This window comes from Molossus molossus, unplaced genomic scaffold (genome assembly GCF_014108415.1).
Source record: "Molossus molossus isolate mMolMol1 unplaced genomic scaffold, mMolMol1.p scaffold_m16_p_13, whole genome shotgun sequence".
Taxonomy (NCBI): Eukaryota; Metazoa; Chordata; class Mammalia; order Chiroptera; family Molossidae; genus Molossus; species Molossus molossus.
In genome coordinates, this window is record NW_023425348.1 from 53,263,072 (window position 1) to 53,287,086 (window position 24,015).

Consider the following 24,015-nt stretch of genomic DNA (forward strand, 5'->3'; position numbering starts at 1 on the left):
AAAATCTTTAGTGCTACAGTTAACAGTTTGAAAGACTGTTTAAAAAGATGGGCAGAGATTTAGAAAGATGGCCCAGGTGAGTTTTAGTAGCAGGACTTCTAACTGGCATAGATGAATAGATGAATCTCTTTCTTCAGAGAGACTTCATTGTTGAAAGCTTCTGTCCTTAGCTCTGATTTGTTCAACATCTTTTTAAAAAACAAATTACACGAGAACAGTGATCCAATCTATGGATGACAAGAGGCCTGGAAAAACAGCTAGAACAGCAGTGGACAGAATTAAAATTCAAAGGTCTATAACAACAGCCCATTATTGAAAAAGATGACATGTTGTAGGTATAGTACACAGTATACTTAGGTCCAAAAACTAACCCTCAAGACTAGTATATCCTTAAGAACAATTGCTCATGTGAAGCAGACAAACAGATTTCAAATGATCCTAATCTCAATGTGGGTCAACTCAGTGATGGGGCTGTCCTTAATGTAATCCTAGACTCCATGAGTTCAATTTTGTGGAGAATCCACAGGATGAAAAGGATGGTGAGTGGACTGGAACCATCTGGACTGGGGATATTTAGAGTTAACTAAAGTTCTCAGAGAGAAAAGAGGAGAACAGTTTTTAAATCTGAAGGGCTCCAGTGTGGGAGATCCGATCTGGAATTTCTCACATTAGAGGGCAGAGCTAGGGTAAGTTACATGGCGATAGATTTTTAGATCAACATGAGAAGGACTTTCTAACAGAGCTTCTTACAAATGCAAAGGACTACTTTTGGGAAGAGTGAGTTTCCCATTGCTGATGATGTTCAAGCAGAACCAAGAACATGTACTTGGTATGTTTCCAAGGGGACTCAGCTTTGCGTGAGAGTGAGAGGAAGAGTCTAAGATTCTATACTTCCATTGTGAAGCAGTAGGACATGGCAATCAAGAAACCTGGTCTGGCTTTTCCTCTGAAAAGTAAAAGAATCTAACATAAATCTCCAGAGGCCAAAGTAGACCACCCTTTGGAGCTAAACAAGCCAATATTCAGCCTTTCTCTGCGTCCTCATGCCAGCAGCTATAGTCCAGAGGGAAAACAGGTAACCTGGATGCCATTCTCTCTTATCCTCAAACTAACACTTCAGAGAACAGGACTAAAAATAACAGGCATTGGAGGCACAGCCCTTGGGACTCAGATCACTTCTCCCAAGCTGTTTGTGCTTCTGTGATCAGCCTTTCTACCCTGCAAACCTGAAGCATCATGGAGCCCTCCCAGGGCTGACTCACCATTTACACATGCTCCCCTCACCTCCCAATGCTTCCAAACTCATCAATATGTAAGATTTTAGCAATTATTAGACCTCTTGTCCCAATACGGGAAATAAATTTGATCACTCATGTAGAAAAGGGTAATTACTATAGATATAAATTTGATCATTCATTGAGAAAAGAGTAATTAAGAACAATTTGAACCATAATTAGTTGATTTAAAGGATCACTATCTAGAAAAAATTTTTCTGCTTTTAAGATGGTATCAGTGCTCAATTATAAAATCAATCTTACTAACCTCCTCGGGCAAAGCTATTGGATGGGTTTACATCCAAATGTCCTGGCACTACCTGCTTAAGCACAGTGGACATTCTTGAAGTTCTCCTTTCAGTCCCTAAAGTCAGCCAAAAAGAAGAACAAAAACCATGTCGTTTGGGTTAACATTACTCAAATGACAAAAAGTTATCTGCATGTGTAGCATGTCTAATTGCTGCCAAACATTGTACTTTTTAAGTACCCAAAGCTTTAATAGAGATAACAAGGCACTGTTACTATTTCCTCAGAGATACACATTTGCAAGATCATAGGGAGTTAGGTTTGGCAAGTGCAATCAGAGAACTTAATGATAAATGAAGCAAGGCATGCATGGTGTTACTTTACAAGAAAAGCCACTTTTTGCTTATGTTGAGCTAATTCAAATAGCTGATTAAGCCAAGGAGACCAACTTTTCAAGTCACATGCTCCTGTGTCTAACACATTAGGGTTACCTCTACATGAACCCTTTGGGGTTCCATCACATGATAACTGAAACAAAATATTAGTACAAGTCTTAATGGCTTCATCCAAATCTAGTGAAAACAAACTGTATTGCAAATCATAAAAGGCTGCAGAAATTTCAGGAATTTTAAACATGATGATTTTAATAAATATACATTTAATAAACAAATGTTCACCTTATACACTCAACTTTGTAATACTATTTTAAAGTCCGTGTAAAATAGATTCTAGGAAAAAATCCACATGACTTTATTTAGGTTCCCCACCTCCTCTTCTATTACTCTTTTAAAAAGGAAATACTTGAATCTCTAAATGTGGTTATTATTCACTAGACATTAGCAGTGATGCCCTGAGTTCTAAGTAAAAGGAGCTAAAATTATAGCTCCACAAGGTAAAACTTTAAGGGGTCGTGCTGAACCAACAGTGCAAATAACTAAAGAGCCTAACGCTAGGAATGAGCCTGACATTTCACAGCTGTCAGGAAGAAAAGTATGACCAAATCTCACCTGGAGGCAGAGCAAGTGCTGGCCTGACAGTGAGGGTGTTGTTGCCACGGAGTTTCTGGTGGACAGAAACTGCACTCAGTATGGCTTGCAAGTATTTTTCTTGCTCTATGCTGCTGGAAGACTCTAAAGAGGAGGTAGGAGCTACAAAAGAAAAAGATATTGAATAAAACAAACTGTCTCTATGTTAATAAAACAGGCATACCTATCTCTCTCTCTCTTTTTTCTTTCTATATACATTCTTGAAGTTACCACACCCAAATATAGAAACCAGCCCCACTTAGAGCTCCAAACTATCAAATGGCTAATCCTCCTATGATATTCATATTACCACACCTACTTCTTGATCGCCTCATTGTCCTCCTGGAAAGAGCCTAGTTCTGGAAAACCACAGATTGTTCTTCCAAGAGCAGATGTAGTTTCTCATTATTCAAGTAACTCAAAGTGAAGATTTACAAAAGACAACATCTCCATGATGATCTCCCCCAACCATCCTGTCCAAGTTTAGGAGCAGAGGGCGGAGAGAGGTCCCTTGGCATACTAGAATGGGCAGAGGTTAGGATCCCCCAATTCCAGTAGCTTTATTCCAATTCTGCCACATGGGCTTAACAGGGGGCATGAACTTGCAGGGGTTGTTTGTGGGAAGAGTGGAGGAAGATGGGGAGAAGACAACAGCAGTTCCTGTGAGATTCCCAGTCCTTCTAAAAGACGGGCAGAAAGCATGCACAGGTGGAAACAATTGTGAGAGCAATCCTGGGTCGGAGGGAGTCTAAGCCTGCTTTGTGTGGAGTGAGACAGAAATCAATGAAACTGGTCCAGACACTTTAAAGAGGCATCAGGAGGGACTACTGGAAGGACAATAGATACTAATAAATTATCTTACAACCCAAAGAGGAAACAATTAGAATTGTATATTTTATTAATTTTAAGATGCCATTATTTTATTTTACAATGCATCATCATTTTATGTACTAAGAATAAAAACTGCCATTTAAACCAGGGCACAACTCTTTCTGACCACTTCAATTGTAAGATGCATCCCGATTTCAAAGATATTAAAATGTGAGCAAATGTTTAAGATAAAAAATAAATCTATATTAAAAATATCATCTAGTGGAATAAAATAGTTTTAATTTTTTCCAACTAAAACATGAGTAATATGCTCATCAATGTTCCTGAAATGATTCATTTTATTTAACTTACATATACTGTGTTCTATTATGCCCACTATTTAGCTTAGGAAGATTCCTCAGGGCAGAAACAGTTAAAAGCCAACTGTCTTCAATTATACCAATGTTGAGAATTCAAGCCAGGAATAATAAAAAAAATAATAAGAAGAATATAGTGTTGTGTGTGTGCTGCCCTCAGTCAACTGAATGATGACACTGACCAACTTTTACCTTTCAGGAGGGAAACAGATGAGAACAAAGAAGAGGTATCAAAAAGCACAGTTTTACTGGCTGAACCGTAGAACCTGACTTACCTCATTTTGAAGAAGGAAAAAAATGCAGCCATCCCTAAATTGGATCTGATATCTTAGTGGCCCATTGTTTAATTTTATTGAGCATCTATTATAAGCTGGAAGTTATGAGAAAAGCCAGCAAAATAAAGCTTCTGACTGACTTCAAGGCCTCAGATTTGGTGTTCATAACTATTCTCAGAAAGAGAAACAGAAGCACTTATTATTTCTGTTTTCTTTAGTTGGCCACCCTCTAGCTTCCTAAAAACCTCTATTCTTGAGAGCTCCTCAAGCAGCATTTTGGTCACTGGTTTGCTGGCTTGTTTTTGTGTGTGCATACGACTTACAGAATGAGACTGGGTCTTTAATACCATGTAGGGACAGGATCCCCACTTGCTTCTGAAACTGTTAAAGGATATTTGAATGCTTCCCAGAAGAAAAGAATAGTATAATCTAGTTCCCATCTGTGGATATTCTGGTCTGTTGAAATGAAAATAGCCTTGAACCAAAGACTTTATTATGTTAATTTCTACTAAGATCCAAATATAGCCCTGGCCGGTTTAACTCAGTGGTTAGAGCATGGGCCGGCGGTCCAGAGAGACCCAGGTTCGGTTCCCGCTAGGGCACGTACCTTGGCTGCAGTTTGTCCCCGGCCCTGGTTGGGTCTTGCAGGTGGCAACCACTTGATGTGTCCCTTTCATGTCGATGTCTCTCTCTCTCTCTCTCTCTCTCTCCCCCCCTCCCACTCTATCTGAACAAAAAACGAAAAAATGTCCTCGGGTGAAGATAAAAAAAAAAAAAGATCCAAATATAGACAGACATACTAAGACACCAAATTCAAGGTGGAGCCACACACTGTCAAGGGCAGTTCCAGCTGAAGCCGTACGTGCTGCACGTAGCACAGAGGGAGAGTCTATGTGTGAGAGGCTTAATGACAGGGATCCGTTGGCACTCCCAGATTTCATTTCTTTTATTCTTAGGAATACTCTGAAGTGAAAGGATCATAATCGTGCTGTAGAGAGATGCTTACCTGCCTGAGGGGAGTTCTGAGAAGTCTTGAAAAGACCAACTACTCCCTTCCCATGGAATCCTCCGGATCGGAGGAGCAGGGTACCGCTTCTTGAGTTCTTCCAACACACCACGGGCAGGCGATTGTGTCGGTAGCAGCGGGCTACTCTTGGCAAACTACTGTCCTGGACAGCTTGAGGTACAACCAAAAGGCCAGGATAGCTTCAGGGACACGGAGGGAGAAAGAATGGTTTGGGTGGGTGAGGTGGGAGAGGAGAAGGGAAAAGAAATGGGAAGGGTGGGAGAGAAAAAATTTAAGAATATGAACGTCGTAATACCATAGTCATTTCCTAAGACTCAGAAACATTGGTTGAGGGGTAAGACATATATTTCAAACATGGAACTCGGTCTCAACTCAGTTTTTCAGGGGTTGAGAAGAAAAGGCGTAGATGGTGAAAACAGCTAACTCATTCATTAATCTGTAGTGTGTGTGTGTGTGTTTAAATAAGCCCTTTCATTGATAACTGCAGACTTTCGTTGAATAACTTCAGCTTAGAAAAGAAAAATGTAATATAGAATTATTAAAAAGGCCTCTGTTAAACCAATGATCTCCCTTGGCTTATACTTGTCGTCAACTTGAAATAAAGACTGTAAGATTAATGTAGTAATGTTAACTTTATGAGATGACAAGTCAAACTGTCACCTCATTAGACTGCTGAAATGACGAGAGAATAGAGTACACTAATATTAGACTGCCTGATATGGTGAAAGGATTAAAAATAAAACCAAATGATTTCTGGTATGAGAACAATATGTTCAAATGTCAAAACAAGTTTAAATATTTTATTAACACTACATGTTGGTAATATTTTTAAAAGGTTAGCTCATATTATAAAATATGATGATGGGAAAATAGATAAGAGTACCCTGTTTATGGATTAATAAGTGTAAGAAGATAGGTAAGTTTCAGAGTCATCTCTTTCCTTAATTTATTCATAGTACACTAAAAAGATTCCTTATTAACAACCTCCCAACCTCTAATTCCATATTTTTTTCTGGGTGTTTTTAAAATTGTGGTAAAATATACCTAACGTAACATTCAACATGCTAACCATTTTAAGTGTACAAATCATTGACAGTACATTCATAAAACTGTGCAACCACTACAACTATCAATTTCCAGAACTTCTAATCCCTTATCTTGATATAAACCAGTGCTGAGGGGAGGGAGAGGAAATCTAGTTTATGGTCATGTAAATCATAACCTTCAATGACTTCAGTGAATGCCAGATTTACTTTCTTACTTAACTGGAGATGCCTTGGAAGCATTCTGAATTTATAGACTGTGCTTTCTAATCCCATAAACTGATGAAGAGATCTAGCTGTAGACACAATCAGTCATGAAGACTGGAAAAGCAGTTCCATTATTAGGGCCCTCTATTTCTAATGCCACTTTAGTATCTGTTTTTCCCCTCAATTGTTTCTAGACACATTGATTTTACTTATTAGATAGAGAGGTATTGCTTAATGGCTTCAGGGCTGTTTCAGTAACTGGGGAAGAACCAGCTTATCCCTTCAGTCCTTGCCCATTGTGGACTGTCCTCTCCTTCCATGGGACATGAGCACCACATACCATGCTCTACTACACACAAGACCTCAACTTTCCTGCTCCCAGGCATGGGCTTGAGTGACAGCTGGAGAACCACTAGTACTGAGGCAAATATTGTTGAGCCCGAATACCAGCAGGGGCTACACTCAAGTATCAGTCCCATTTAGCAATGAAAGACACATCCCTTTACCCTGCCACTCAGTCTATCCCACTGCCCAGAGCCACCAGCTCTGGGCTTCTGAATAAACCTCAAGAGGTAGACTGGGCCAAGCTGCTTTGGAAACTTTCAAGTCAAAGACTAACACACATACAAGTGCTCGAAATATAAATAAATGAACACACAAAAAATCCATGGCACTACCACCTAGGGCAAGAAGTGGACAATTACCAGCATCCAAGAAGATCCCGTTGAGTCTCCTCCCAACCACTATTTCCCAGACATCCTCAAAGATTATCACTACCCTTAAGTGCCAACAACAAGGATGAGTTTTGCCTGTTTTTGAATTTTAGAAACAAGAACCAATAGAAGTCATTCTTTTGTGTCTAACTTCTTTTGCTCAACATTGTGTTTGAGATCCATCCATGTTATTATACATAGCTGTTGCCTGTATATTTTTATTATTATTATTTTTAAATCCTCACCCGAGGATATTTTTCTATTGCTTTTTAGATAGAGCAGAAGGGAGGGAGGGGAAGAGAGAAACATCAGTGTTTCTCTGACTGGTTGCCTCCTGCATGACCCTGACCGGGGACTGAACCCACAACCGAGATAAGTGCCTTGGACTGGGAATTGAACCCGAGACTCTTTGGTCCTTGGGCTGAAGCTCTAACTGCTGAGCCAAACCAGCCAGGGCTAGTTTGTGCATTTTCATTGCTGTATAGTATCCCACTATGTGATTACACTATCATTTATTTATCTATTCTAGTGTTGATTTTGAACAGTTTCTAGTTTTTGACAATGTAAGAAATGTTCCCATGAATGTTTTTGTAGATGTCTTCAGGGAGCACATTTACATTTCTATTGGAAATTCTACCCCACGTACGAGTAGAAGTGGCAGATAACAGGTTATGCACATGTGCAATAGATGTTTAGCAGATGCTGCCAGACAGCTTTCCAAAGCTATTTACCAATTTACAGTCCCACCAGCAATAAACGAGAGCTCCACTTGTTTCACATTCTTACTAGCATTTTGTATTGTTGGTCTTTCGAATTTTAGTCATTTCTGCAGGTATAAAGTACTCTCATTGGGACTTTAATTTATATTGATCTGAAGACTAATAGGTTGAGCATCTTTTCAGATGTTTATTGGCCACCAGGATATCCTCTTTTGTGAAGTGCCTGTTTAGCTCTCTTGCCATTTTTATTGCCCTTTTATCCTCTTTTAAAAAAAAATATTTTTTTTTTTTTTTAAGAGAGAGAGAGGAAGAGAGAGAGAAACACTGACGTCAGAGAGCTCCATCAATCAGCTGCCTCCAGCACGCCTCCTACTGGGGATCAAGCCGCAACCAGGCATGTGCCCTGACTGGGAATTGAACCGGGACCTCTCAGTCCATGGACAATGCTCAATCCACTGGGCCACACGGGTCAGGCAAGACTTTTTATTCTCTTAATGATGTCTCCTGATGTACAGAAGTTCTTAAGTTATCAATCTTTTACTTTATGGATAGTGTTTTTTCTGTCCTAAGAAATCATTCTCTCCTTCAAGGTGATGAAGGTATTCTCCCATCTTTTAGAAGCTTTGTTTTAACCTTTGAAATATAGATCTACAGACCAATGGAACTGATTTTTGTGTATGGTGTAATGCAGGGGTCAAAATAAAATATTTTCTTGTATAAATATCTAGCACCATTTATTGAAAAAACATCTTTTATCCCTGTTCATATGTGCTATCTTTATCTTAAACCAAGTATTCATACATGTTGAGTTCTTTCTATCTTCTTTATTTTGCTCCAATGGTCTGTTCCCTTGTGCCCCCAAACTGTCTTAATTACTGTAGCTTTATAAAATATCTTGTAGTATTATTAAAATATCCTTTAAGGCTATCCTGACTATTCTTGGCCTTTTGCATTTTTATATAATTCTCAACAATCATCTTTTCAGTTTCCATAAACATTCTTCTAGGATTTTGATTAGAACTACGTTGAATCTATAGATCAATTTTTAGAGAAATTATAGTTTTACTGAGTATTCTAATCCAAGAACATGGAATATCTATTTATTTATATACTTAATGCTGTTTTTAGTACTACTCCAAATAATATCAGTAGTGCCAAAATAACATTACTTAAAACATTGTAAAATTATTTTTATTTGGTATATATATGACTAATTTTTGTATAATGATCTTATACTAGTGACCTAACTAAATTCACTTATTAATTTTAAAAGTTTATTTGTAGATTCCTTCAGATTTTCTATGTATATAATCAGGTTATCTATAAATAATGATAATTTTATTTCTTTCTTTTCAATCTTTACACCTTTTATCATTTATTTTTTTGTCTCTTTGCATGTCCTAGGGCATCTAGTACAACATCAAATGGAAGGTAACAGTGGGCACCTTTGTCTTGCTCTCAGACTAAAAGTTTTCTATATGTTACCATTAGACAATTTTTGCTGTAAAAATTTTTAGACACTAGATTAAGGAGCTTCGCTTGTATTTTAATTTGTTAAAAGTTCTTTTTGCAAAAATCATAAATGTATACTACATTTTATAAAATTCTTTTCTGCATATGATGAACTTATATTTTTCTTCTTAATTGTTTTAATGTGGTAACTCATTCTGATTGATGTTCAGGTGCCAAGCCAATTCTGCATTCCTGCAATAAACTCCACTTGGTCATAATGAAATGTCCTGTGTGAAATGAACTGTTGTCACTATGAACCATTCTTTATTGCTAGCAAAATTTTACTTTAAAATCTACTTTGATACTTATAGTTACAACAGCTTTTTTTAAAAGATAGTTTTGCATGGTGTATTTGTTCTATACTTTTACTCACATTTTTTTTTTGTAATCTTGTATATTAGACATATCCCTTAAAAGCAGCATAAAGCTTTAAACCATTCTGATAATCTTTTACTTTTAATTGGAGCACTTAGTCAATTTATAAGTAATGTAATTACCAATATATCTGAATTTAAACTTACCATCTTACTATTTGTTCCATTTCTTTTCTTTCCTTTCTTACCTATGTTCTCTTTTCTCTCCTTTTTTGAATTATTTTAAATTATTCCATTTCCTTCCTTCTAATAGCTTAAGGGATATATATTATTTTATATCACCATAAATACTTTATAACAAGTGTTCCAGTAAGTGGTCTAGTAAAATTTTATTTTGTTTCTAACAGACTAAATGATAAATGAGGTGTGTTTTCTCACTGGCAGCATGACTCTGATAGCTAGCTCCCCAAAGGGCAGGGCATTACACCCTGACACTATCACTTATACCAATCTACAACAAGAATTTAGTTAGAAGGACAAAGTACCCAGGAAAATTACTGCATACTCAACCTTCCAGTACTTAATGTGAATATTTTATCTGGCCCAAATCTCAAACTATCTTCCCAAACTGTTTTTCAGGTTTCACATTGGTAGCATTTATAAACTTGTCATTTAAAATGAAATATTTATAATTCTTCAAGAACAGTGAGGTTGAAACTAATAGTAACATTAAGACAATTTTCTAAACTATGTACAAGATGTATAATTTACAAAGTGCTTTCACAAAATTATTCTATTTAATCAAAGCAGGAATTTATAAGTGCAAAGAAAACAACTTACCTAGAGATGAGAACGACTTAACTTGTGGATGACTGAAGTATAGTTTTAAAAATATAAAGCATGGCATAGGGCTTAACAGATATACAAAATAGTAAGAGATAAGAATAGAAAAAAGAAAATGTGTTCATTTACAGTCTTTAAGTAATATCCCTTCAAAATATTCTAATTAGACAGCATGAGAAAACCCTGTCTACACTTGGGTCAGCAAATTATAGACTGTGGGCCCAACGTGGCTCTGCCCATTCATTTGCTTACTGTCTATGGCTGCTTTAGTGGCAGAGCTGAGAACTTGCAACCCGAGACCGTACGGCCTGTAAAACTGAAAATACGTACTAGCTCGTCTTTTAAAGAAAAAGTTTGCAGACCCCTAGCCAATAGCAGCCTTTCATCTTTCCCAACTGCCAGGGCAAATCCTATTCTTATTTGAAGTTATCTTCAGACATGCCAGAAGAGAGGCAAATGGGAAAAGACAAATAAGGGAAATTCATAAAGGGGATACATACTATTGTTACCTTCCACCTTCTGATCTAATACAAACGGCACTGTTCAGTGATGTAACTGCAATTCTGAGAACGCCAATGAGGTGCTTGTTCGTGCTTCACAAAGTGTTCCCTAATCACACATATCTCTGGAGACCTTGCTCCTATTTTCTGACATTTCTCTCTGTCTCTGGGCTATGGATGCAGCAGCCCATTCAAGACTCAAAAGGAAGCAAGGAAAGAAGGTCTCTTTTTGGAGCCCCGAAACACACTTACCTCCGGCAGAGTGAATACATCCTGTTAGAGGCAGTGATTCGAAAATACTCTGGTTTTGAGCGAGAAGAGCTGCCACTTATGGTTCCCAAACCTAAACGCTGATAGTCTCTGAAACAAGCTTTTTCCACTAACTGTTCCATTGTAGACTTCTCGGAGGCCTTCAGAGTGGTACTTGTGGGGAGTTCACTCTCATCTGAAACTGCGATGGCAGAAATAGGTTTTGAAAAAATGATATAGCTCCAGGTAGAAGATTAAAAACTTCCTTGGGAAGAGGATCCTTAAACCAGGAGAGGTTCATGTTAAGGCTATAGATTTGTGTATATCACAGATCATGTAACTTCTAGGAGGAATCATTGTGGTCAAACACATTTGAACAGTAATGAGTAGTCAAGAAATAAAATATCAGGAGCTCAATTGACTCAAATGTCTAAAAACAATATAATTTTGAATTCATTACCCATAGTTTTGTTTCAGCCAGGCTTGCTTATTAATGCAAAAGTGTAATAATTTCTATTTAGGACGCTATAGAATAAACACTCAACTTGGTCAGAGGTTAACCTGTCAGTAAGATTAATCTTTAATATGAGCACTACACCAATTCATCACCCAAGTTTCAGTTAACTTTTCAGAGCATAAACTTTTATTAGAAATTTCTAGATCAAGCATGGGTTCACTAGTGGGAAAAGACCTTTCTTAGAGAGGTATGAAGAAGTTATACTTTTTTTGGGAAAATATTTTTGTCAGAGGATGTGGTATACATGGAAAACTCCCTCACAATTTTGCAATCACAGGTTACAGAATCTTTAAGATTTTAGATGTGGAAGAATTTACCCAATAATCAAGTATTTTGGGGAGGATTAAGAAAAAAAATCCAACTAACATTCCTAATTGGTACTGCATGTTCTAACTAAAAAAATTCCATTGTTAAAAACTGTTGGAATTTACTTTCCTATTTATTTTTAAAGTAAGAGAAGTCAAATGAAAGCTTTCAGTTTTTGGAAAGGAACTCAAAGTTACAATGTCAAAGGAAGCAATGTGGCTCTTGTGCATTAAAAGAAAAAGAAGACCTAGCAGCGTGTCTCTATAAACACTGCAGATACACTACTTTGTGTATTAGTCTGTGAACTTCACGATGCAAAAATATGATCAGGTATCAGTTTCGTGTTGCTTTTTATTTACAGAGGAGCAAAGAGCATTATATAATTTGGTCTTTTGTACTATTGTACAATAATAGTTTTTGTTCCATGAAATCATAAACCTTTGAATTAGAAGAGTCAATATTGACGGTAGCTATTTTAGGGCTTTCCATGTGACTGTGGAGGCCAGGGTGTCAACCAATGGCCATTCAGTAATGTAATGGTGAGCCTTCTCTGCCCCCAGAGGCAAGCTTGTGGGTACACATGCTAAAATGGAGACCTTCAGCCAGTGATCTCTCTCAAGATGAGGCTTCTTTACAATACTACTACTACTACTACTACTACTAATATTATTATTATTATTAGTTGTACTTATATAAGCATTGGTGATTGAGTCTAAAACCCAGAGAATGAAAAGGGTACAATGGTACCCTGCCTTTCTATTATATTAAATGCTCTCTAGTGTTAATTCCATAAGCATACTCGACACTGGGTTAAGGAATAGAAAACAGTTAATAAGATGTTTCACTACTGGATTTCTGCCTCTATATTCTTGACTGAGAGGTATCTCAGCTTCCCAGAGTCTGTTCTTTTAAATATTTAGCAGGTTTTTTTTAATCATCTAAGAATTCCTTCATTTCAGGTCCTCCATTTTGATTAAGAGCATCCACAATATACTCACCAAAACCCAAATCTTCGACTTTGAATATCCAATGTCCTTATCTTATTCTTATTCTATAACAATAAGGTATAGGGACTACTTTATTAACTAAATTTCCTATGCAGTAGGGTTTCTTTCTTTCTCCCTTTAGTGAGACTCATGTAACCATGGCCCATCAGCTCCACAGATTTAGTAAAGGAGAAGTATAATTTAACAGGTCTCACATGAACAATGAAAATACTGGGAAAATAATTTTTTTTCAATTCTGAGAAGCTGGTAAGTGCCTCCAATCTTATGACATGTAGGTTTTTGTGAGTCAGGTTTAAGTGCAATTATGTCTTAGTCTCTTATTCTTACTCATATATGGAGAAAGAATAAAATAGATTCATGAAAGAAAAACAGGTTCTCACATACCAGATATGTCATCTTCCTCATTCCATCCAGGGCGGTTCACTCTCTCTTCCACAATGGTCCCTGTCCTCTTCTTCAATAAATACTGACGCCCAATTGTCATTTTTCCTGCCCTTTTAGCACCTTTCACAATTGTTTTGGAGAAGGTGCTACAAGACATAAAACCAAAGAGAATGTCAATTTAATATGAAGATACCACTTATATTTTTGATACTGCCAGAGCTCAACTTGTTTCCTCTCCATTTCCACAGTCACTCGTATTGTCCAGACCTTCATTAAGCCTCTTTTCTTTTTTTTTCCCCTCACCCAAGGATATTTTTCCATTTTTTGTACAGATAGAGTGGGAGGGAGAGAGAGGAAGGGAGAGAGAGAGAGAAACATCAACGTGAAGGGACACATCGAGTGGCTGCCACCTGCACGACCAACCAGGGCCGGGGACAAACCGCAACCGAAGTACGTGCCCTTAGCGGGAACCGAACCCGGGTCTCTCAGGACCGCAGGCCGACGCTCTAATCGCTGAGCCAAACTGGCCAGGGCAAGCCTCTTTTCTTTAGGTGACTTTTTACATGCAGCAGACAAATTTCCAATAAAACACTGCTGTCATCAGGACACTGTCTTAGGCAAAAGTATAAGAACTTAGAATGGGACACACACTACTTGTCACCCCCAATCTGAACTCCTCAGCTTGGCATTTTGGTCAAGCATGCCCCTAACCCACTCTGGTTATCCATGCCACTGTCTCCACCAGTTAGTTCTCACAAGCGATGCCTGTGGAAGTCCTGCGAGGAAAGCCAGTCTGCCCTCCTACTGATCCAAGCTCTCTGCTAACTCACAGGCTTTTCTTTGAGATCATATGGCAATTATAGTGGTCGACATCTTACTTCTTAAATGTTTTAAATGCAATGTGTAGTGTCCTACCTTATGATACTATAAACCTTTTCAGATATAGACAAGAATAACACAATTCCCCCATTTTTTAATCCTCACCCGAGGATATTTTTTCTATTGATTTCTAGAGAGAATACAAGATTGGGGGGGTTGGGGCGGGGGAGTTGTCTCCCGCATGTGCCCTGATAGGGGCTGGGAATAGAACCTGCGACCCTTTGGTGTGCGGGGCCATGAACACTGGCCAGGGCCAATTCCTTTTTTCTGAGAAGAGAAAAATAAGAAATCAGAAATTTAAGCATCCTTTTGAGCATCAGCTTTAATGAAAGGGAAACTAGTATGTAAGTCACATGGACCTAAGGTACTTTTTTTTTTTTTATCTTCACCCGAGGACATTTTTCTATTTTTTGTTCAGATAGAGCGGGAGGGAGAGAGAGGAAGAGAGAGAGAGAGAAACATCGACGTGAAGGGACACATCGAGTGGCTGCCACCCGCACGACCAACCAGGGCCGGGGACAAACTGCAACCGAGGTCTAAGGTACTTTTTTTATTTAAATAGTTTACCTTTCCTTGCTGATCGAAAATCTGGGTACAGAGTATTTATAATCCAGAGAATTAAACAAAGAACCTGATTCCTAAATAATCATATTGAGATGAAGGTTTCAAGTAAGACTGTTTTTGATCATATTCTTCTCAACCACAAAGAACAGAACTCTTTTTCTGTTTTCTTGCCATTCGGTAAAAAGTGATAACTATTTACTATCAAATAGTTTTACCAGAACCTGTCTTTAGTCATTTGAAATGTAAATCTGAGGGTTATAAAAACATATTTAAAATATTGTTTGAAATCATAAAATACTGGTATAGTCTAAATTAAAGCCTATTGTGAATCACTTCAGGTATAATTTAAACTCAATGTCTCTTGAAAAAATTTTTCCAACTAGAGCTATATCTTTTATATAATCAAGACAATTCTAAGATATTTTAAAAATAAAATGGCTGTATCTCTTTTGTAGCCGGATAATATAAGCTTGATACAATAAATTTAAGTTTATATATAAATGTATACATAATTTTCCCCCTGACAGTTTCTAAGCATAAAACACCATAAATGCTTTCTTTCTTCCACAGAGTGCTGGGATGATGACTCTCAAAGGCTCCTCTGTGACTTCATAATGCTAAGGCAAGATGCTTGGTTCACCTTCAGTACTCAGGAAGCTATTCATGCTTCAGCATATCATACCTGGATATGTGTGGTCTCCACCTGTTAAGTGGTACAGGTGGCTAGTTATACAACTGAGAAACAAAACCTCAACTCTTCTATGATGCCCAGCCTACCTCACTTTCAGGCAAAGGAAACTTTCTTCTCCAAAGTCTGCAGAATACACCCTAACATGTAATTTGTATTGGCAGATACCCAAGTTCCAGATGATTAATGATAAAAGAAGTGAAATATTAGCCCCTATATTTTATCACTAATTGAAGAGGATTTTAAAGCAATTATTACTTTGTAATAACTGAGATTTAAGTTTCCATAAATTTCTATCAGAAAATTAGGATTGCTACTACAGAAATATGACAACTAAATACAATCCTGATCATGGATTGGATCCTGTACCAGGCTGGAAAAACAATTAGATATAAAGGATCATTAGCAAAATTTGAGTATAGACTCTGGGTTAAATAAAATTTTTATACCAATTACATTTCCTGGTTGTGATTACTGTACTGTGGTTATAAAAGATAATGTCTTTGTTCTTAGGAAAGACAGACTGGTGTATTTAAGGATAAAGAGGCATTATGATTTTAACATAAATGGTTTAGAAAACATATATATATATATATATGAGAGAGAGAGAGAATAATAAAGAAAATGGAGCAAGTACAAATAATTGTGAATTTGGGTAAAAGGGTATACAGGAATTCTTTGTACTAGGTTGTAACTTTTCTGTAAATTTTGAAATTGTATCAAAACAAAAAGTACAAAAAAATAAAAAGAAAAGAAAAACTAAAGGCTCCCATCTTTAGATAAAAGCAACATTGTTTGCTAGGCCTGGATATTAATGAAAACTGAATGGATTGTTCAAAGGCAGTTCAAAAGTGAGCAATATGGAAAAAAGGGAAAACAGAATTTCATATTCTAAAAATGCATCATGAGCAACAGACCCGATAGTCAAGCTTCTTGTAGCTTTTAATTTTTGAAACTTGTTACATATATCAATGCTGCTTTCTGAGCTTGGTCCAATGGGCTTGACAGAATGGCAAACAAAAAGAGCAGTCTTTACACCCTGACCCAAAGGATAGTTCATGTTCCTGATAGTCAACTATGGTTGGGCTGAAATAAAGAAATCAGACTATGCTCGGCTGGTGTGGCTCAGTGGTTGAGCATTAACCCATGCACCAAGAGGCTGCTGGTTATTCCCGGTCAGGGCATGTGCCCAGGTTGTAGGCCCAACCCGCAGTGGGGGGCTTGTAGCGGGCAGCCAACTGATGTTCTCTCTCATTGATGTTTCTATGTCTCTCTTCCTCTCCCTTCCTCTCTCTCTAAAATCAATAAAGAAAAAAACTTTTTAAATAAAAAAAAAAATAAAGTAAAGAAATCAGACTGTCTTCTTACCGAAAGGAAGTGTTCTTTTCCTTCTGCTTGGGTAAAATTATTTGCGGGGTAGTTTGTCCAGCAGCAAAAGCAAAGGTGGTGAAAATGGACTGAGGATAACGGAACTTCATTAGCTGCTTCTTAAAGATCTCTACTACTTCTGGGCTCACTTCTTCATCAAATGCTACTTTAATCAACTAGAGACAAAAGAGATTGAACACATCAGAAGCATTAAAGATTTTCAGATAATTTCCCCTCAAATTACTAAAATAACAGAAAATAACAATACTAAATGGCAAGAGTTTGGAGGCTGAAGAGACCCTGCATATCATGCAATACAATTTTTATTGATATAAATAGTTAGTTGGCAAGAAAAACCATGTATCTTGAAGTTGGGCTGCTCTCAGATGATCTTTTCTACGATGAGATAGGGAAATTAATTTACAGTGGCTGAAGTAGGAAACATGTCCTTCTCACTTCTCAACTGTTGGCTCTAGATAGGGCATTTGCCCTAACCAGGACTCTTTCTACACAAAGATACTATAAATCTAATAAGAAAAAATTCAGTGTGACAAGAATCCAGAACAGCCAGGCAATATTCTAATTTAGAGTCCTCTGGCGGCTGGAACAGGGAAGAGATCCCTAGGAAGTCACTGCTCACAGTGGTGGGAGAAGGTCTGGAGCCTAGAGGTCTGCAGCCTCATACTTCATTACCATGTGGAGGAACTAGGGAGTGCTTCTTGACCAGAAAGAATGAGGCAAGATTTGGAGCCCTCAGAAATATGAGAAGTCAAAGGCAAAGTATGAAGAACAGCAAGGGAAAAACTCAGAGACCACTCATCCAGTGTCTGCATCAGTAATCCCACAAGTTCTGATACCTTCAGAGCTCCCTAGAAAAACCTTTGCTTTATTAGGGATTACTAAGTACCAACAGTACTTTAGCCCTAGCTATGATTATCAGAATTTTACTTCTTCCACAGAAGAGCCATAAAGCTCTCCTGAAACAGATGCCAAGAGACCTGCTTCCTATGTAAAGGCCTTATCAAACGTAAACCGAGGCATTGCTTGGCAGAGAACAAGGGTCAACCGAGTGTGTCTGAATTTCTAAGATCACAAAGTATTGACAGATAATCTGTTGGTACTCTGAGTTGGCCACAGGACTTAGGAAATGAGAGGTTAAATCCAAGATGATTCATGTGTTTACAGAGTTGAGGATTAGCCTCTCAGACCTTCTGATCTTCCTCATCCACTAACCGCGACCACATGACCACAGAAGGTGGCCATGACATCATCTGCAGAAAACTTTTAAATAACAGAATGGTTCCCTTTCTTAGTACCTGAAAAGATGCTGATGTGACCTGCAGTCCTTCTTGCATGTTCTGCTGTAGCTGGTTCTGAACTGTGATCTTCTTCTCCTTGGTGATGGAGGCAATCGGAAAACTTCGCATAACCGTCTGCTCACCAACTACAGGAAGACGGCACAGACTCAGCAATAGCACATTACAGCTCTTTTCTAGAATCTCTGCTGTTCATTTCATCAGCCTCTGCTGGAGAAATGATTCTGGAGAGCACAATGCCCAGCAATATAGGGAGAGAAAGCGCCCAGACGCCAGAATCACACTCATTAATTTTATGGCATGGCACTGACTCCCAGAGTGAAAGGACATCCATGATATTTAATGTAAGAATAAAGCAAAAGAGAAAAGGCTTTTAAAGTGTGTCTCTGTATGTGGTAAAAGGCACTGCAGTACATATCTGTGCCTTTGGAAGATATAGGGCTGCGCTTAGACCCAAGATTTTTAAGAGGTTAAGTATTAAAGCAAAGAAGGGAAAATATAAATTATTTATCAAGTACGAAGTTACCGAGATAAGTCTCGAAAAGAGGTGTCACACGTGAAGCCTCCCTTGGAGAGCTTGCAGTTCCCCGGACAGGAGTCACACACAGAGTACAGCAAGTAATTAGCTCCGAGGTGTGAGGGAACAAAGCTTTATGTATTTCAGAAAGGGCGAAGGTTTCTGCATGCTAGATGGCTAGAGAATGATTCCCGGAGGAGGTGAGAGGGAAGGTGAGCTTTGAAGAGAGTGTAGGTTTGGATTGAGACAGCAGTAACTGTAACAGAGCAGGAGCAACAACAGGGGGTGAAATCTGAACCAGATTAAGTGCCCATACTTATCCACTCATTATCATCAGAATTCCTCGTTCCTTGGACCTGTTAATTCCTAACCTGGAAAATTCCAATTATCCTCTTATGTTAAGCTCATACTCAGAGGCTAAACAAAATCAGGATGCCCTGGCCGGTTTGGTTCAGCGGTTAGAGCGTCGGCCTGCGGTCCAGAGAGACCCGGGTTCGGTTCCCGCTAAGGGCATGTACCTCGGTTGCTGTTTGTCCCCGGCCCTGGTTGGTCGTGCGGGTGGCAGCAACTCGATGTGTCCCTTTCACGTCGATGTTTCTCTCTCTCTCTCTCTTCCTCTCTCTCCCTCCCACTCTACCTGAACAAAAAATGGAAAAATGTCCTCAGGTGAGGATGAAAAAAAACCAAAAAAAACACAAAAAACAAAATCAGGATGTACACAGGATTTAAGTTCGTGGAAATATTAAACAATCTACACTTATATAACACTTATATAATATAAAGTGATTAGATTTCTATGTGTCATTAAAGGAGAAATGTTACATTAGACATTTAAAAAGAGAAATAAACCAAAAGAGACAAATAAAAAGTTTTTTCTGGTAAAAATAATTTCCCTAAAATGTGAGATTAACCCTCAAATTGACAGGATAAAACGAGGAAAATACTAGCTTTCACACTAAGTATGCCATTGAGTTATTTAAAATAAATAAATAGAGCCATTTATAAGAACAAGTGTCTCATATATTTATATGCCCAATATGTATGTTTATGGCTATTGAGCTCACAAAGTCATAGTACAAAAATATTGTACTAGATAACTTAGCTTCTCTTAAAAATACATATGCTTTCAAATACAAATGTAATTTATGTATAGTAATATGACAGGAGAGGGCTGAGAAATTTTGCTCTATTTGTTCATTGAAATTTGAGCTTTTTGCTTATTATATAGTAAGCAATTTTTTATGACTAAGATAATGAACCATCTTGATTATAACCACACAAGGAATATACAACTGTGAGGTTTTAAAGAAACTACATTTTTTATGTCTGAATTCTACTGTCTAACAAAATGCATAGCATGTAGTAGGTACTCATCAAATGCTGCTGAATGAGTAATTTCAGAAGAGAAAGGAACTTTAGTGACCATTTATCCCAATGGTTCCCAATCCTCAGTATGCATCAATCACTTCTGGGGCTTAAAAATACACAGACTGCCCTGGCCAGTTTGGCTCAAGAGATTAGAGCATTGGCCCATAGATCACATGATCTTAGGTTCGATTTCTGGTCAAGGGCACATAAAGGGTTGTGCAGGAGGCAACCAACTGATGTGAAATGTTTCTCTCTCCCTCCCTCCCTTCTACTCTATCTGAAAATCAATAAAAAAATGTCCTTGGGTGAGGATTACCAAAACAAACAAACAAAATACACAGGGGCCTAGGTATCCCATTCTTAGAATACTAACTTATTTATTTACTTATTTATTTTAATTAATTAATTAATTTTTGTTACAGATGTTTCTTCTTTTCCCCCCACTGATTCTCTCCTCCCCCTCCCTTAGAATACCTATTTAGATTTGAATTCAGTTGTTTGAGGGTTGGGTCCAGAATTGGTCTTTTTTTTCTTTTTTTTTTTAAAGCTTTCTAGATAATACAAATTCATCAGTCAAGGTTGTGAACCACTGTGTTATCACTAATCAAGCTCAATTCCTCCATTTTATAAAAGGGAAATTGAAATCTAGAGAGGATATCAAGATCAGTCAATGGCAATTTAAATCTGAGTTCCTGATTTGGAGTTCAATAGTTTTACCCAAACCTAATATGTTGTTCCATCAACCAGAATAGTTTATGTGGAGACTACAGTGATTTTAAAAAGATGATTCAGTCCTGGCCCAGTAGCTCAGTTGGTAAGAGCATCATCCCAATAAACTAAGGTTGTGGATTCAATCCCTGGTCAGGGCACATATAAGAAGCAACCAATGAATGCATAAATAAGTGGAACAACAAATCAATGTTTCTCTCTCTCCCTTCTAATACAGAAGATTGTATAGGGTAGTAGGAAACAGAAGTAAAAGGTGAGGAAATTGGTGAGATTCCAAAATGGCAGCAGAGTGAATGGAAACTACACAGATCATCTCCCAGGACCAAACTGGAATTACAACTAACATAAAGACAAATCACAGGGAAAAGGCAACAGAAAAGCAGTTGGAGAGGACCTATATAACCAGGGACAGGAAAAAGGACACCTAATCAAGCCTGGTACGAACTGCAGAGGTGTGAGAGGGCGGGCTGGGAGCCCATGAAGAGCAGCTATTTTAGCTGTGAACAACTCCCTCAGAGTTAAAATCCCAAGCCAGCTCCATAGCGCAGAGGGCCAGGACAGAGCAACAGCCCCTCTCTCAGAATTTAACACTGCCTGGACAGGTCAGAGAAATGCAAAGTGAGGCTCATTAACAGCAAGCATGTGTCTCACACTCTGAAAATCCTCTTAACCTGAACACCTGAGGGAGTTTTTCATTCAACTGAGGGCTACACCCTAACACTCATCAAGTAACTGAGACTGATAGCCTCCAGGCAGAAAACTGGAGGATAAATGAACCCTTCCTAGGCTTGCAAGATCTACCCAAGAAAGTAAGACTTGACAGTGGTGTTTAACTGTCCTCCCATACTCATCCAAATTCAACTGAGGAAGCCACAACCAGCGGAACACCAACACCCACAGGGAAAATTTGGCAGGCTCCAAAACTCACTGAGTTAGCCAAACTGGTGACACAAAGAAACAAATCCCAAATGAAAGAACAAGAGAACACTACTGAAGACAAGATAAATAAAATACAGTTAAGCAAGTTATCAGAGGTAGACTTCAGAGCCATGATAATAAGGAAGCTCAACAGCATGTAGTAAAGAGCTCAAGAGCATGAATAAAGATATAGAAACATTGAAAACCAACCAATTGGAAATGAAGAATGACATAGCAGAAATAAAAAACACATTGGAAGGAATAACCAGCAGAGTAGAAGAAGCTGAGGACCAAATCATGAATTAGAAGACAGGGTAGAAAAAAATCACCCAATTAGAACACCCCCCTCCCCCCCAAAAAAAAACAATTAAAAAACAGAAAGGCAGCCTGGCCGGTGTGGCTGAGTGGCTGAGTGTCGACCCATGCACCAAAAGGTCACTGGTTTGATTCCTGGTCAAGGTACATGCCAGGTTGTGGGCCTGATCCCCAATGTAAGGCATGTAGGAGGCAGCCAATCGATGTTCTCTCTCATCAATGTTTCTATCTCTCTCTCTTTCTCCCTACCTCTCTCTCTAAAAATCAATAAAGAAAAATAATTAAAAAACAAACAAACAGGAAGACAGCTTAAGAGAACTGTGGGGCAACTAGAAACATAACAACATCCACATCATAGGAGTTCCAGAAGGAGAAAATGGGCAAGAGTTAGAGCACATATTTGAAAAAATAGTGACAGAAAACTTCCCTAACTTAGTGAAGAAAAAAGGCATTCAAGTTCAAGAAGCACAAAGAGCCCCAAGCAAGAAGAACCCAAGCACGCTCACACGAAGACACATAATAATTAAAATGCCAAAAATTAAAGACAAACAGCGAATCCTAAAGGCAGCAGGAGATAGGCAACAGGTTACCTACAAAGGAACCCCCATAAGGCTCTTAGCTGACTTCTCAACAAAAACATTACAGGCCAGAAGGGAATGGCATGCAGGAATCAAGGTCATGAAAAACAAGGATCTGAATCCAAAACTATTCTACCCAACAAGGTCAAATAAAGAGCTTTCCAGACAAAAAAAGGCTAAGGGAAAACATTAGCACCAAACCAGCACTGCAAACAATGTTAAAAGGACTGCTGTAATTAGCAGGAGAAATAGGAAGAAAAATATAACCCCAGTAAACAAAAATGGCAATAAATAAGTATATATCAATATTAACCTTAAATGTAAATGAATTGAACGCTCTGATCAAAAGACACAGAGTTGCTAAATGGATAAGAAAGCATGACTCATATATATATTGTTTACAAGAGACCCATCTCAGAACAAAAGACTCGCATAGGTTGAAAGTGAAGGGATGGAATAAAGTTTTCCAAGCAAATGGAAAGGAAAAAAAGTTGGGGTAGCAATAGTCATATCGGATAAAATAGATTTTAAAATGAAGACCATAACTAGAGACAAAGAAGGTGACTACATAATACTGAAAGGATCTATCCAACAAGAAGATATAACCTTGGTAAACATATATGTACCCAATATAGGAGCACCAAAATATATTAAAAAACTTCTGGAGGACTTCAAAAGAGAAATCGACAGCAATACAATCATAGCAGGGGACTTCAACACCTCACTGATATCACTGGATAGATCCTTGAGTCAAAAAATTAACAAGAAAACAGAGACTCTAAATGATGCACTAGATCAGATGGATTTAATGGATATCTACAGAGAATTATACCTCAAAACTGGAGAATTCACATTCTTCACAAGTGCACATGAAACATTCTCAAAGATAGACCACATGATAGGACACAAACTAAGTCTCTACAAGTTCAAGAAGATTGAAATCATATCAAGCCTCTTCTCAGATCACAATGGCATGAAACTAGAAATCAATTACAACAAAAACATGCAAACACATTTGAACACATGGAAGCTAAATAGCATGTTACTAAACAATGAATGGGTTACCAAGGAGATCAAGGAAGAAATTAAAAACTTCCTGGAAACCAATAAAAATGAACACACAACATAAAATTTATGGAACACACTGAAAGCAGTCCTGAGAGGGAAGTTCATAGCACTACAGGCCTACCTCAAGAAACAAGAAAAATTTCTAATTGACTATCTAACGTCACAACTTAAAGAACTAGAAAGCAAACAAAGAGAAAAACCCAGAGCAAGTAGAAGGAAAGAAATAGTAAAGATCAGAGCAGAAATAAATGACATAGAGACCGAAAAATCTCTTATCCTTTGAGACAACATGGAGGGACCTGGAAAGTATTATCCTAAGTGAAATAAGCCAAGCAGAAAAAGACAAATACCACATGATC

The 24,015-nt window shown here is 37.9% G+C and overlaps 1 protein-coding gene across 2 annotated transcripts in view; it reads right to left on the reverse strand.

The window, feature by feature from the left end:
• The window catches only part of SBF2 (SET binding factor 2), a 417,243-nt gene that overhangs the window by 45,016 nt on the left and 348,212 nt on the right, over nucleotides 1-24,015 (reverse strand). The window contains exons 23-29 of one of the 2 annotated variants that reach the window (XM_036258299.1): nucleotides 18,164-18,291; nucleotides 16,848-17,023; nucleotides 13,349-13,494; nucleotides 11,138-11,336; nucleotides 5,014-5,213; nucleotides 2,528-2,668; nucleotides 1,543-1,638 (exon numbers count right to left, since the gene is read on the reverse strand). In XM_036258299.1, the coding sequence (XP_036114192.1) occupies nucleotides 1,543-1,638; nucleotides 2,528-2,668; nucleotides 5,014-5,213; nucleotides 11,138-11,336; nucleotides 13,349-13,494; nucleotides 16,848-17,023; nucleotides 18,164-18,291 (1,086 nt within the window). The remainder of the gene's footprint in view (nucleotides 1-1,542; nucleotides 1,639-2,527; nucleotides 2,669-5,013; nucleotides 5,214-11,137; nucleotides 11,337-13,348; nucleotides 13,495-16,847; nucleotides 17,024-18,163; nucleotides 18,292-24,015) is intronic. The other variant, XM_036258297.1, reaches the window with a different exon arrangement.